Source organism: Microtus ochrogaster, linkage group LG7_11 (assembly GCF_000317375.1).
Source record: "Microtus ochrogaster isolate Prairie Vole_2 linkage group LG7_11, MicOch1.0, whole genome shotgun sequence".
In the NCBI taxonomy this organism is placed as follows: Eukaryota; Metazoa; Chordata; class Mammalia; order Rodentia; family Cricetidae; genus Microtus; species Microtus ochrogaster.
In genome coordinates this window covers 20316964-20331472 of record NC_022032.1, presented here as the reverse complement: position 1 = coordinate 20331472, position 14509 = coordinate 20316964, and the positions used below count along the sequence as shown (strand labels likewise).

At 42.3% G+C, this 14509-nt stretch overlaps 1 protein-coding gene across 1 annotated transcript in view; it reads right to left on the bottom strand.

Moving 5' to 3' along the window:
- Enpp6 (ectonucleotide pyrophosphatase/phosphodiesterase 6) overlaps positions 1-14509 on the bottom strand; it is a 95212-nt gene that overhangs the window by 28355 nt on the left and 52348 nt on the right. The window contains exon 3 of the mRNA XM_005362587.3: positions 3596-3707. Coding sequence (XP_005362644.1) covers positions 3596-3707 — 112 coding nt within the window. The remainder of the gene's footprint in view (positions 1-3595; positions 3708-14509) is intronic.

Here is a 14509-nt window from a genome sequence, read left to right as displayed (position 1 = left end):
AGGGAGGGGAGGGAGGGAGGGAGGGAGGGAGGGAAATGCCTCCTTCCGGTTGTGCCTTCATCACTTTGACTGAGTGTGCGGGTCTTAGCAGGGAGGAGCATTTAAGCCCCACTGAGCCGCAGCAAGCTTCTCCACTCTTCTTAGTTTGCCCATAGAGAGCAGGGTCCCAGCCAAGACACCTGAGCCGACTTCCTTTCCTAGGTGGCAGCAATTCTCTACTTGTCCATCTGTTCCTTTATTAACATCAGCAGTGACTGGGGTTCTGAGATTCGGGGTACCCGATGGGAACCTAAATCGCGCCACAGCTCTGTCTAAACACACCTGCCCCAAGAATCAGATCCCTTCTGCCATATGCACAAGTTCATGGACAAGTTCTTACCCTGAACATTCTAGAGTGTTTCAGCCTGGCTAAGACTGGGTGACCACTTCATTCCTGAAGAGGACGGTTCGATTTTTGCTTGAGTAACAGTATTGTCCTACAAACATCAGTCTTTGGTTTGCTTTGTAAGAAGGGAAGTGAGAGATGAGGAAGTGCTTCCTTGTTTCTCCTGGGGGAGGGAGGACCGTGGTCACCCCCACTACCTTCCCCAGGCAGTGACCCCTGGCCTTTCCTTTCTCTCTCGTTCCTAATGCTCGCTAGCTTAGAGATGATGAGCAGGAGGCTGTATTTCCACCCTTCTTTGTCAGCCCATAAACAGAATGGACCTGGATCATGTTAGAAATGATCTTTCTACCTGCTATATAAAGAAGCTGCTTCTAGCTGCCCTGTTAACTTTGGCATTATGAAGACCCCCCCCACCCCCACCCCAAGACAATTGCATTAGTATTGCTCCAGGTCCATGCTGCCAAAATCCAGACGTATCATCTAGGTTGCAGATTTGCGAATGACAGTGCGTGGCAGCAGTTCTCAGCCTTTCGTCATAACCCTCTGGGGTGCATATCAGATATCCTGCATATCAGATACTTACATTATGATTCATAACAGTAGCAAAATTACAGTTATGAAGTAGCAATGAAATAATTTTATGGTTGGAGGTCACCACAACATCAAAAGCTATATGAAAGGGTTGCGGCATTAGGAAGGTTGAGAAACACTTGACTACGGAGTTCAAGGTCACGCACCTAGACTACCTGCACATGAATGGCCTTGAGTTGGGCAATGCACAGCCCCAGATACCATCTGGAAGCCTAACCTGAGGACAATGCTATGGACTTGCACTTCTTTGTGGCCTTTTGTTTCTAGAGAAGCCCAACTCCTTTGCCAAATATAAACATACACCCCACCACTACCACCAGGAACGAGAGTAACAATCAGAAAATCTTCCCTGTTTCCAAGAAGAGATACAGCTCCAAGAGTTCTGTTACCTTCATCATGTTGCTTGAAAAATAAAAAAAAAAAAAAAAAAACAAAGAGGAAGAAACCCACAAAGACAACACTTCCCTAAAGGAAATAGAGTCTAATTTTTATTCCTCTAGCTTCTGGTGCTATGAAGATAAGAATGTCTGCTCAAATTGATGAGCACTAGCCTGGAGGTCTCGTGGCACTCCTTGCTATTTTGCTGTGACCAGCAGATTGGGTCCAGAGAAAGTCCATTCAGTTCCAAGCACAAGATAAATGTGAGAGCTATACAAACGTTCTCATAAGCAGGTTGTCAGACCACTTGCAGGTATTTCTGTGACAGTTACAACCCAAACTCTCAGATCGCTCATAGCAGTAGGATATATGGATGGACTGTGTTTGGGTCTGGGATACATTGGAAGCAGCACTGAGGAGACATGGAGGATTCCAAAGTTCCAGCGCTGTTCATCTGCCATGCACGCTACGACAGTCTGCTTTGTGTTAACCAGACTGCAGCCCAGTATACCAGCTCTGCCTGCACATGGCTCTCCAGCCCTCGTGGGCAAGAAAAAGAAAGGCAGATGAGGTAGCAGGAGGCAGCATCATAGAACACACACAACACACATGATATATAAAACTGTATGAAGAACATCTGATAACGTTAACTCTGCCCCCTTTTAAATACAACCAGAATCAAATGACATGGACAAGTTTGTTTCTTCTTGATGTTTAGTATTTTGAAGTCATTTTCTCTTTAACATGTCAGCCATGCTAAACCATTGTGTGACCTAAAGACCCCCCTCTTTATAGGTTTCACGCAGGTAGTTCGATCTGAAAATCAGCACGGGGTGGGGTCCTGCTTTCTCCTTTGTTAACCCTGTGGGAGTGGCAACCACTCACTCTGAAGGGTGGGGCAGAAAAAGAAGTGAAAGCGTGGCATCTGTCATCTGTCACTTCTGTACCACGGGGCTATCATAAACCACGAGGAAGACCCTGCTGCTTAGCAGACTCTTGGGTTACTGGAGGTAATCTCCCCCAGCTGCTCACCTCTGTACCTGAGGCACCTTAGAATTCAATACATAGTTGATCTCCTGGGTGAAAAGATAATCGTCACCCTAGCCGGCCTCCATTGTTTGGTGCCAGCGATTCATGCCCTGGGTTTAGGAAGGGTGATCGCTCAGTGCCTCGCTGGTAACCATGCTCTTTCAAAATGATCAAGCTCCTGTCCCAGCCTTACATACTGTGATTCTCTCGCTGCCATCTGTCTTGACCCCACCCAGGAAACCCATTCAGCCAACAAGATGACCTCAAAGGACCTCAAGTCCAGCTCCAGGAATAGGCGACCCCAACACCCTCCGGCTCCTTCTCGCTGATTTCTACAGCACTCTCCCTGCTGGATCTCCATCTGGGTGACCTGACTGCTTCCAGTTGATTTGAGGCTTTATTTTTGACTTGGTAATCAGTTCCCTGACAGAGCTAAAGTGTTTTTCCGGGACGAGGAACTCAGCCTTGCATGTTTCAGACTCTATGTCACTGTTCCGGGAGCAAGGGAGAAACAAAACAAAAACTAAACAAAATCAAAACCTTTTCCTTGTTCTGATTTGCTAATGTGCTTTGTGCATTTTAAACAAGAGTATGGGAACGGTGATTTCCCCCAAACACATCTGCTCACAGAGCCTTCCTGTATGCAAAAGCACATTGATGTCTTTGCAATGTACCTGCTCAGAAAATCATCATCATGAAAATTTTGATAGCTATATGGTTTCCCTGTAGTCTAATAACATAAAAAAAAAGGTCCTCGTGCCCTGGGGAATTCTCTAACATTTCATTCTCCGTGGGCAAACAGTGCGACTGCTCAGAGCTACAATCCGCTAGTACACCGCAGAACAATCTCTACATAAAACTCTCTGAGCCATTATGACACCTAGATCCAGCTCTCTTAAACCACTTTAAGACCGCTATTCGTCCAGGAAACAAGGAAGAGAGAATGGAGAGATGGCCCAGTGGTCAAGAGAGCTTGCTGCTTTTTCAGAGGACCAGAGTTTGGTGCTTGGCACCCATGTCAGGTGACTCACAACTGCCTGCAACTTCGGTTACATGGGACCTAACTCTTCTACTCTCTGCAAACACCTACATCCATCCTACCTTTGCACGAGCATATGCGTGCACATGTGTACACACACACACACACACACACACACACAATCTTCTGAAAAACAAAGAACAATGTTAGGGCTAAAAATTTGGGACACTTACTTTAACGAGTCAAGAGCATCACTGACTGCATTGGCAAAATTGATATCCGTTGGGACGTTTTTATATTCTAGGCAGTAAGTTGGTCTGACACCAAGAATCTCAACTTCACAGCCTATCAAGAAAGAAGAAGAAAAACAGTTATTGTCTCGAATATTTAAAGTAGGGCTATGAGCCTATTCCATAAAACAAACATCAGTCAAAATATTTTTGTACCTTTTCATAAACTAAAATAATTGATTCCTGATAGGTGACATAGTTAATTGTATTTTTGCTTTACTGGAGTAGTTTCTTAAATACCATTCCAATGTAATACTGGAGCCCCATGACAGAAACTGCCACAAATTGGACAATAGAAACAAAATATAAATTAGTGTACCAAAATATTTCAATTAATTTTCTTCTCTAGATTTTCTGTTAACTACCATCTTCTAGTCTAATGTATCCTTCCCTACTCAAGAGACATGTGAAGGACAGCATCTTGTGGCCAGGGAATTATAAAATAATATTTCACTGTCCTGATATAAAGACTAACTGGACTATAGAGTTGTAACAGCAAGCCAGTTTCACCGAGCGAGCTAAAGCAACGGTTTTGTGCTAGCTTCTTCCAAAAGGCAATGAAAGTCAAAAGCTGGGTGTGAATCTGTTCAAGTTTTCTACCCCAGACTCTTAGACACGGAGACATAGTTGTCCTCGGGAGGGGACACTTAATCAGGATATCAGAACAGAGAGGCGGGGCGGGGGGGGTCAATCTCAGTTTACACTTGTTGAGCAAATATTTATTGGCACTAACTATGAACGAGTGGCTCTGACAGGCAGAGTAAACAAACATGAATCAGTCAGGGTTTCCTTCTCAAAGCAGGCCAGAGTCTAGTCTCAGGGGAGAGGGCAAACCTGTGCTGTGTGAGGTCTGAAGTGAGCTGCCCACTTCCCGGGTCATGTCGAAACGCAGCAAGGCTATGGGGGATGGAGGGAAGAGATGGAGGCAGGAGGAGATTGGGTACCAAGGCAAAGAAAGTAGTGTGAACCAGAGTTCAGGGAACGTCTAAACAGTTAAGAACCATGAAATGCTGGACCAGGGAAACCAGGACCGCAGATGTGGCTCTTGATTACAGCCTGGGGGAAACACCTTCCAAGTGGAAGTAAGTAAAAGTGGGAGGTGGAGAATGTGGGGGACAAAGACGTCTGCCAGGAAACCGGTTGGCAAGCACTTTGGAGCACAGCTGCCAGGTGATGCAAAAGATAGCAGAGCAGCTCCTAGGAAGACTCCCTCATTAGCATATCATCATTTGATTGGAATAGTCTGTGGGAGACCCTGTCTATGTCTGCCCGAGATCTTGGGATCCTGGAGGCCCAGGTTTAGCTAAGACAAATGAGTGAGGACTAAGAAGTGGGCAGTGCTCCTTCCCCGGACATGCTTACTAAGAAGATTAATAAGTGGTGAGGCCCAGGAAGGAATCTGCTCGTGGTTTCCAGAATAGTCAGAAATGCAAGGGGAATGTTGACCACGTATTGCCTTGGATACCTGTGTTTTGTCTGTCAACAGTTATTTGTAAATTTTGATTGTAGTCTCAAAGTCATTTGTCTTGGATGCAGCCTTTGTTTAGGGCCAGAAACACAGCAGACATCATGTGCCCTTTCAGAGTTCAGCCACTACCTGCAGTGTGGCCAGGTGTCTCTTGTCGCATTTCCAGTATGTGGGAATAGGAATTTTGAAGTAAGGAGATCCTGAGCATTCTCTCACAGATAAACAAGTGGCATGGTTTTTGTTCTTGTCAGGTTAGTGCAAACCACAGTTTGGTTTTGATGTATAATCAACAATAAGTATATTTGCTAAAATTATCAAGCATGTGTTCTCTTGACGCTTTCATTTGTTTAAAATTAACTGGAGAGATGGCTCAGTGGTTAAGAGCACTGACTGCTCTTCCAGGGGTTTTAAGTTCAATTCCCAGCAACCACAAGGTGGCTCACAACCATCTACAATGAAATCTGGTGCCCTCTTCTGGCCTGTAGACATACATGCAGGCAGAAAACTATATACATAATAAATAAAATCTTTTTTTTTAAAAATTAAACTGAGCTTAACACTGATGTAGTAATATCCTTCACCTGAGAATTTAACTTTTGGCCTAGGTTAAAATAGGATACAAACTGGGTTGTTGTTTTTTTTCCTGGTATCTAGTCTTCTGTAGTAAGTACAGGCAATATGTAGGAAAGGAGAGATATTATTACACTGTTACAGAATTTTTAATATTAAAAAGTATGCACATATATCTCAGAGATACTTATGTGTAGGTTTATTTCCAGACCATCATAATAAGTAAAATATCTCAATAAGGCAAAACACAGGCATTTTTGGATCTTGTTTGCCTACAAAAGTTGCATTGCATCATACTATGGTTGGATTCAGTGTAGCATTATTTATAAAAGCAGGACTTTCAGCTTAAAACTATTTTTCTGAAAGTGATCACAATCACATGAAGTTTTAGAAAATGGTGCAATGGGTTAAATACCACAAAAATGAAGTAGCTGTGAACCAGAATATGATGAAGTGCGTGTGCATGCACGCATGTGCGCGCACACACACACACACACACATACAAATAGTAGGACCATAGTAGCATCTTACAAAAGTCTTTGGGAGTGACAGGAGAATACAGATAAATTCTACCCAAGAGCACAGACTCTACACTGAGTGTCATGTGATGTATATCAAATAAAACAGAATACTATGGAACAACAAATGATAAAGGGATGTGTGGTGGAGTATTTGTACATCGTGTAAAGAGACATTGCTGTGACTGGTTTAATAGAGAGCTGAATGGCCAATAGCTAGACAGGAGGTGTAGGCAGGACTTCCAAGCAGAGAGAGAGGAAGTGGGAGATGAACCAAGGAGCACAAGGGACACCAGGAGACATGGAGAAGCATGGGTGGTATATGACAGAACATAGATTAATAGAAATGGGTTATCTGAAGTTGTAAGAGCTAGTTAAGAACAAGCCTAAGCTAAGGCCAAGCATTCATAGTTAAGAATAAAGCTCGTGTTGTTATTTTGGAGCTGGCTGATAGACGGGGAAAGATTCATTAGAGGGATGGGCAAGTCTTACAACAAGAGTGGGAGGGTAATGATAGAGCCAGTCTATAAAATTGTTCCTTGGTGATATGGGTTCAATGTGAGGTATCCCCACGAAGGCTTATGAATTATTTGGGGAGTTACTAAGGTTTGAGGAGGTCCTGGAACTTCTAGATGGTGAGGTCTAGAAAAAGGAGGTGAATCACTGAGGGCAGGTTCTTAGGGGTCTCTTGTCCTCGCCCCTTCCTGGCCCTTCTCTTTCAGTTGCCAGGAGTTGCGATGCTTTTCTGACTCATCTTCCCACCATCACCATACAGTTCCCAAGAGCATGGAACCACGAGGCCATGGACTGAACCCTCAGAAACCACGAGCCATGGTTTCGGAGCCATAGGCTGATAAATAGCACTAAACCATGAAATAGTCAAGTATAATTAAACCCAAGAAAAATATTATATATATGAAAGTATTTTATTTAAAACGAGTTGTATATTTAAAATTTTTAAATAGGGCAATCTAAATCTAAAGCTCTAAATTTCAACAAAAACTGGGGTGCGTGCCAGGGAAGGAAAGAAAGTCTTGTGCTTACAGAGGGAGGGAAAGGTTAATTAAGATACATCTCATGTAGACATTCCTTTAAAAGATACAGACATGCAAAGGAGTGCTGCATGAATAACTACTAAATCACTAAAAGGAAAAAAAATAAAGTATCAAATTTTAACCAATTATCAAAGTTCATAAAAGTAAAAAAAAGAAAAAGAAAAAGAAAAAAAGAAAAGAGGATTCAAGAAGTCATAATGACAAATAAGTACAAAAGCAAGGATTTTAGTTTTCAGACAAACATGAAAGGCATGTAAAGCTGGAAGGAGCCACGACTCCACACAGACATGTGTTTAGATTACTGCTTATGTGTCATGGACATGCACACACCGAGGAATCTTGGTGATGTAAGTATAAGGCTTTGACTTTAATGGAAACTGGCTCGAGACACAATGAATAATCTGCCATGATGACTCATAGCTGCAACCCTATACTTGGAAGACTGAAGCAGAAGGGTCAGAGGTTAAATTCAGCCTTGGTGATTGGCTATACAATGTTCGTGGCTAGACTGTTACCAGAGGCCCTGTATCAATTACTTAAAAAAACAAACATACAGATAAAATGAATAAATAGAGAAGATTTATGGAGAATTTGGGTGTTGGTATCAATGGGATGAACTAAATAAATCTGAATGTTTTTATCTTATGCGCATAGGATGTGAATTTTTAAAGACAACTTTAAGGCAAACTGGGCATATTCTGATCCATAAATAAAATCTCAATAGTTTCCCCCAAAGCAGAAAAGTTCCAAGCACAATGCATACAATCTGACTACAGGTAATAGCATTGGAAATTTAATCATAATAGTTAACTAAAAATAAACCTAACCACTTACAAATTTGAAAGAAAACTGTTATGTAAATGGACACACCGAGAAAATGAAAACTTCTTTGACAGGCTAGTTATTAACGACAGTGAAAATTCCATACTTCACAACTTCACATTTTCACTTAGGCCAGAAGAAAATCAGGAATGTTTCCTTCATTGCTGTGATTTACTGCTCTTAACATGCTTTTCATCAAATGAAAAATAGAAGTGAATAAATCTGGAAATCAGGAATTGTGCCCAAGAGTCTTTACTAAACTTTTACAGGGCTGAGAGATGGATCAAACATTAAAATGCTGGGCACGCAAATGCAGACTCCTGAGTTCAGATCCCTAGCCTATGTAACTGCCCGACGGTCAGGGCAACCTGCCTTTAATTCAGGTCATCAGAAGTGGAGACAAGGGAGCCCCCGGGGTAAGCTGGCTAGATTAACTAACCATATGGGTGAGCTTTAGGTCCAACTGAGAGACCCTGCCTCAAAAACTAAGAAAGTAGAGAGCAATTGAGGGGCCCCTGATTGTGAAAGTACACCAGTTCCGTTCCACGCTGTACTCCCTATGTGCTATGAAAACTAGGCTGAAAATTTAAAAACATACAAACAGACAGAGACAGACAGACAGAGGGGCAAGGGGAACATCCTTGAAGCAAGAATGCCAATAATGCCCACTTTATTATGCTCAGGGGAAGTTTATATAGAGCTCTGGTCACGCCCCAGCTCTCGGGATCTTTCAGCTGCAGACTCAACAGAACCCATTCCCCTGCCATCAGGGTCTGGAGCTCAGAGCAGCTGCAGGCTGCTCAGACCAGAGGAAAACAAGTTGTTTACAGGAAATTCAGGGTCTGGTGGTCTGCAGTCCTCAAGACCTAACATCAGCCTCCAACTTCCAGATACACACATGCACACATGTGCAAATGTGCATACATGCATGCACACTTATAGGAAATTTTATTCTATGACATAGTATAGTGGTGTGAACATTCACAGTAGGAGCAAAGGTATCTCCAAACTGTGAGCAATGGGCACTAATACTTATTCTATGTTTACCTCTTTGAATACTTTTAAAAAGTTGATTAGCAAGCCACAAGTATACATTATTGTTCACTATGGGGTCCTGACAGATGTTGGAACAATGTTAATGATTGCACCGTCTTAATGATTGCACCGTCTTATCCAGAGGATACCAGACCTCTATACCAGAAACCACAGAGAATATAGAAATTCATACACAAAACTGATCAACAACGTATATCAGATTATGTTGCCTAGTGATGTTGCAGTCACCTTAGTTTGTGTTAATACACTGAATGATGTCCACACAATGAGATTGCCTAATACCACACACATTCTTCGAGATGTATTCTGTCTTCGGATGTCCTGTAGATAGATTAGATAGATAAAAGATAGATGGCAAATAGATAGATCGATAGGTGGATGACAGACAGACGGGCAGATAAATAGGCCTATGATATTTGATCTCTAGATTAGTCATGGTAAGAGATAAAAGCAACAATAAAATAGAAGAATTATAACAATATTCTATAGTAAAATTCATATGACTATGGTCTCTTAAAGTATCCTTTTCACTTAAAGGGAGTCCTTCCTAGCTTTTCTTCTGCCTAGATCATCATTTAAAAGAAGTACTTCCTATTTTTCCTGTATCTCGCGCCATTACTCTAGTGCCTCGGCTTCTTTACTAAATAAAGTAGAAGTTGCTTGATTAAGCAACAACTCACCTGGGAGCCAAGTTGGCTTCCAAGTGATTATTTGGTGGGTAACAGTGTGAATACAGCTAGGCAAAGGGGTGGTGTTCGTCCTGGGGGGGGGGAGGTTAGCTCACACGTGCTGTGTATATTAAAACTCAATCATCGTTTCTTCTGCAGTTTCTATTTTCACGTCGCAGTTGTCAAGTAGCTCAAAGCATGGGAAGGAGCGCTCCGTAGATCACGCACCTCAGAGTGGAGTCTTCGGCCACTTCCATGCACTGCGGGGAAAGGTTACAAAGCAGCATACTCTGACCATGTCTAGGACGGCCCTGCCAGTCCTAACAAGCCACTTCTAGAAACACAGCGCAAGCATACAAAGTCAGAAAGCCCGAAAGAGCATTTTACGCATAACAAAAGAGGGGAAATAAACGCGATACAATGGCCGCAGGAATGCGTGGTCGTGGCTGCTTGGATAAACCATTTTTGTAGTGATCCAAACTGAAATCACCTGGAACGTCCCTCCCGCGGCCCATCTTTGACTCTAGGAGGAAAGCTATCAGCTGCTGCTTCTTCAGGAAGGGATGGTCATGTGACCCAGCCCTGACCCCCGGGGGGGGGGGTCTACTCTGAGGAGCACAAGGTGGGAAGCTTTGCTTCCATAGGAAAGATAAAGAGGCATTGCGGGGGCTCTCTCCCTCCTTTGGCACAGAATGTAGGTTGCGAAGATAGAATCCCGGACTCAAGGCAGCCATCTTGAAAAGAATGAGACAAGACCCAGGAAGATTCCAAAGTCAATATCTTAAAGCAAAGCAAAAAGTCCCAGGGTACCCGCGCTCTGAAAACCGCACTGATAAGCATCAGAGCCATGTGCAATTCTTCTCATGTGGTCCAAACAAGTCCCTTTGTTGCCGACTCTTAGCCTGTTTTCCATTAGTCATAACAGACATCTCCTAATTTGCGATATAAAGGGGCCCTAGATATCCTAAATATTTTCATATGGCTCATTCAAATCGGCCTCGCTTTTATAAAACAAGTGTCTGTTGTGTTTGTCAGAAGGAGCCAAAAGCTGATGCTTTAGCGATAACTTTCCAACTTCTTCCTAATATACCAATCAGGACACAAAAGCTCCATTATGCGAAGGCTTTATTTACCCATCTACAGCTGCTGGACCCTCGCTTATTGCCAGCTTTGAAATGGTATGGATTATGCAGACATAAATATTTTCACATATGCCTTTTGGTTCATTTAGGGGTGTGTTCCTGTTGGGATGTGTCATGAACAGAACTGTTAGGACTGGGCATTACATACAGTTAAAAAGCTGTCGTGTGGCTTTGCTCGCATCGGCATTTCCTGGAATGTCATTGTTCCATTTTTTTTTTTTTTTAAAGACAGGGTTTCTCTGTGTAGCTTTGAAGCCTGTCCTGGCACTAGCTGTATAGACCACGCTGGCCTCAAACACACAGAGATCCACCTGCCTCTACCCCCGAGCACTGGGATTAAAGGCATGTGCCAACACTCATTGTTCTACTCTTATCAACATTTGGATTTGCAATTTCTTTTTTAAAACAGCCATTTTTTTTTTCCATTTTAGTGTGTGTAGTTAACCAGGAGTAAATTCTGTCAAAGTTTTGCGTGGACTCTTTCCTCCCTCCCCCCACAGCAACCAGCCTCGTGAGTCCCCCTGAAGTCAAGTTTGCCTGCGGCACGTGAAGCTGGGGCCTAGCGAATGGCCCATAGTCGCTAGCCGAAGCGCTGACGACATACAAATATTCCTGGCTGAAAGAGCAAAGTCAAACAAGGAATTTTACAAAGAAAGAGGGTTTAGAATCTATCCTGGAGGTGTTGGCTTTGTTTTGGGAAGCTCGCCTCTTCCAGCCAGAGCCCACACCACCAGCAGGGTCCAGAGGGACCAGGGGTGCTGAAAACCGCTTTGGACTCTCAGTACCTTACTTGCTAAAGGGCTGGAAATCAGGGTAGATCTAGCAAAAGCAGTGGCACTAGCAGGGGCTGTGTTGAAAACCCTGTTCAAGCGCTGGGGGCTCAGAATTCGGCACTCAGCAGCATCTGCCCTGGCGCTCAAGGGAGCATCAGCGAGGTGACTTTGTCAACAGGGCTCTGCCTCATCTGTGACTCTGCAGCCCGAAACCTATTGGGAATCTTATTCTTGGAAAACCCAGAGCAAGTGTTGCTTGAACTATGCATTGCAACCTGCCCAACAGTGTACTGCTAGACTGCAGAAGGAAACCGAATCCGAGTGCCGGATGCAGTGAGCTGAATCTGAGCCGAGACAGAATCCACACAGGCTCCAACTGCATTCCCAACAACAGGAAGTACCCAGCACTGGAAACCAAGCTTCTGACAAGCCCAGTGTGGCGCATGCCTTTAATCCCAGCACTAATGACTCTACATGTGAAAGTCCAAATGCAAAAACACAGGGAACGTGAATAACTGAGCAACATGTCTCCTCCAAAATTGCCAACTCCACAGTAATGACCGCCCAAGAAGAGCGATGCACAATTCTAGGCAAGAATTCCAAAGGATGCTTATAAATATGTCAGAGACGTGAAAGAGGACACAAATGAACTCTGAATGAATTCTAAGAGCATATAAAATATCTTAAAAAAAAGTCAACACAGGATATGAAAATGGAATTCAATTAAGAGAGAAATACTAAAGAAAAACCAAATTGAAATGTTGTAAATAAATTCCATTGAAAAATTTCTATAACTAAATAAAAAGTTTATTAGAAAGATTAATAATAGAACAGATTAAGGGGAAGATAGAATACTAGGGCTTGAAGACAAGGGAAAGGGATTATCTTTTATCAGTAACAAAAATAATTAATAAAAACATGCTTTAAGCCTGGAGGTGGTGGTACACTCCTTTTTAAGCCCAGCACTCAGGAGGAAGAGGCAGGCAGGTGGATGTCTGTGAGTTCAAGGCCAGACTGGTCTACAAAGCAAATTCCAGGACAGCCAGGACTGTTATACCGAGAAACCCTGTCTCGAAAAACCAAGAAACAAATGAACAAAACACAGCAACAACAAAAACAAACAAACAAACAAAAAACCAACACCAACAACAAAAAATATGCTTTAAAAAACAGAAAATATATGGGACCCCATGAGAAGACCAGATCTATGAATCATGAGGCTAGCAGGAGGGAACGCTTTCATGCTAAAGTGACATAAAACATTTCAATAAAACCACAGCATAAAATTTTCCAACTAAGGGAAGAGATGCTCAAGTACTCGAGGCTTTAAGCACAAGTGCCTAAGATCAGAAAAGGAAACTCCATGCCATATAGTTAGAACATAAAATGAACAAAATAAAGGAAATACATTGAGCACTGCGGGAGAGAAACATCCAGGTCTCATGTGAAGTCAGACTCATCAGAATAACAGCTGATTCTGCATCAGAAACTTTCAAAAGTTCCTGGAAAAACTTAGAACATTTTTCAAACTCTGAAAGACAACCCATGCCAACTCATACTATTACATCCGCTAAAGTTCTTTGTCCTAACTGAAGGGGAAAGAAAAACTTTCCATGATTAGAAACAGGCTGAAGAATTTATGACTACAAAGCTGGCTCCAGAGAAGGCGTTAGAAAGAATCCTTTAGACGGAAGGGAAAGGTACATATACCCAGGAAGCTACAGAAAAAGATAAACCATGTTGGGGCAGTAGTGAAGCAAACGAGGAACAGGAAAACATTAAAAAAAACCCACAAAAAACAAAAACCAAAATTAATGTACATATGTCAATAGTATTCTTGATGTTAATATCAACTCCCCAGTCAGGGGCACAAACTGGATAGAAGAAACAAGACTCATCAATATATGGCTTCTGATATGAAAGATGGGTGCTACTTACTATGAAAAGATGGAAAAATGTTTTTAAACAAATGGAGAAACTCCCTCGAGGCCACCCCGAAAAGTGTTTACTGTTCTAATGTTTGACAAAATAAACTTCAATCCAAAATTCATCAGGAGAACTAAAGATCATTGCATGCTTATTAAGAGACCAAAACAGGAAGAGGACATTAAAATTCTAAGCATAAACACACCAACCATGGATGCATTCAATTTCCTAAAGCAAACAGTACTAGACATGAAGTCACAGGTTGACCCTAACACAATATCAAAGGGCAGTTTTAATAACACTCTCCAAATTAAAACAGAGAAACATTGGAGTTAAATGATATCACAGACTGGGTGAACCTAGTAGACATCTACAGAACTTTCTGTGCAAACCCTGTAGAATACACGCTCATCTCAACAGCTGGTGGTATTTCTTTAAAATAAATGCTATAATAGAACACAAAACAAGTCTTAAAGATACAGAAGAAATAAAATATTTTTCTTCTGTCTGACCACAATGGAATAAGTCTATAAACCATCAGCAAGAGAACTTACAGAAAATACACAAATTAATGGAGACCAAGCAACATACTGTTAAATGATAATTTGTTTGGTGAAGAAAATCAAGAAGGAAAAATTTTAAATCCTAGAATAGAATGAAAGTAGAAGCAACATACCAGGACCTGTGGGACACTGGGAAAGCAGTCCTAGGAGGGCGGTTAACAACTACACGTGCCTATGCTTAAAAACTCATAGAAACTTCTGGTAATAATAAAATGACACATGCTAGGGCCTTAGAAACACAGAAACCAAAGCAAGAGCAGAAGGTCAAAAATAAGAGCAGGGGCCGGGCAGTGGTG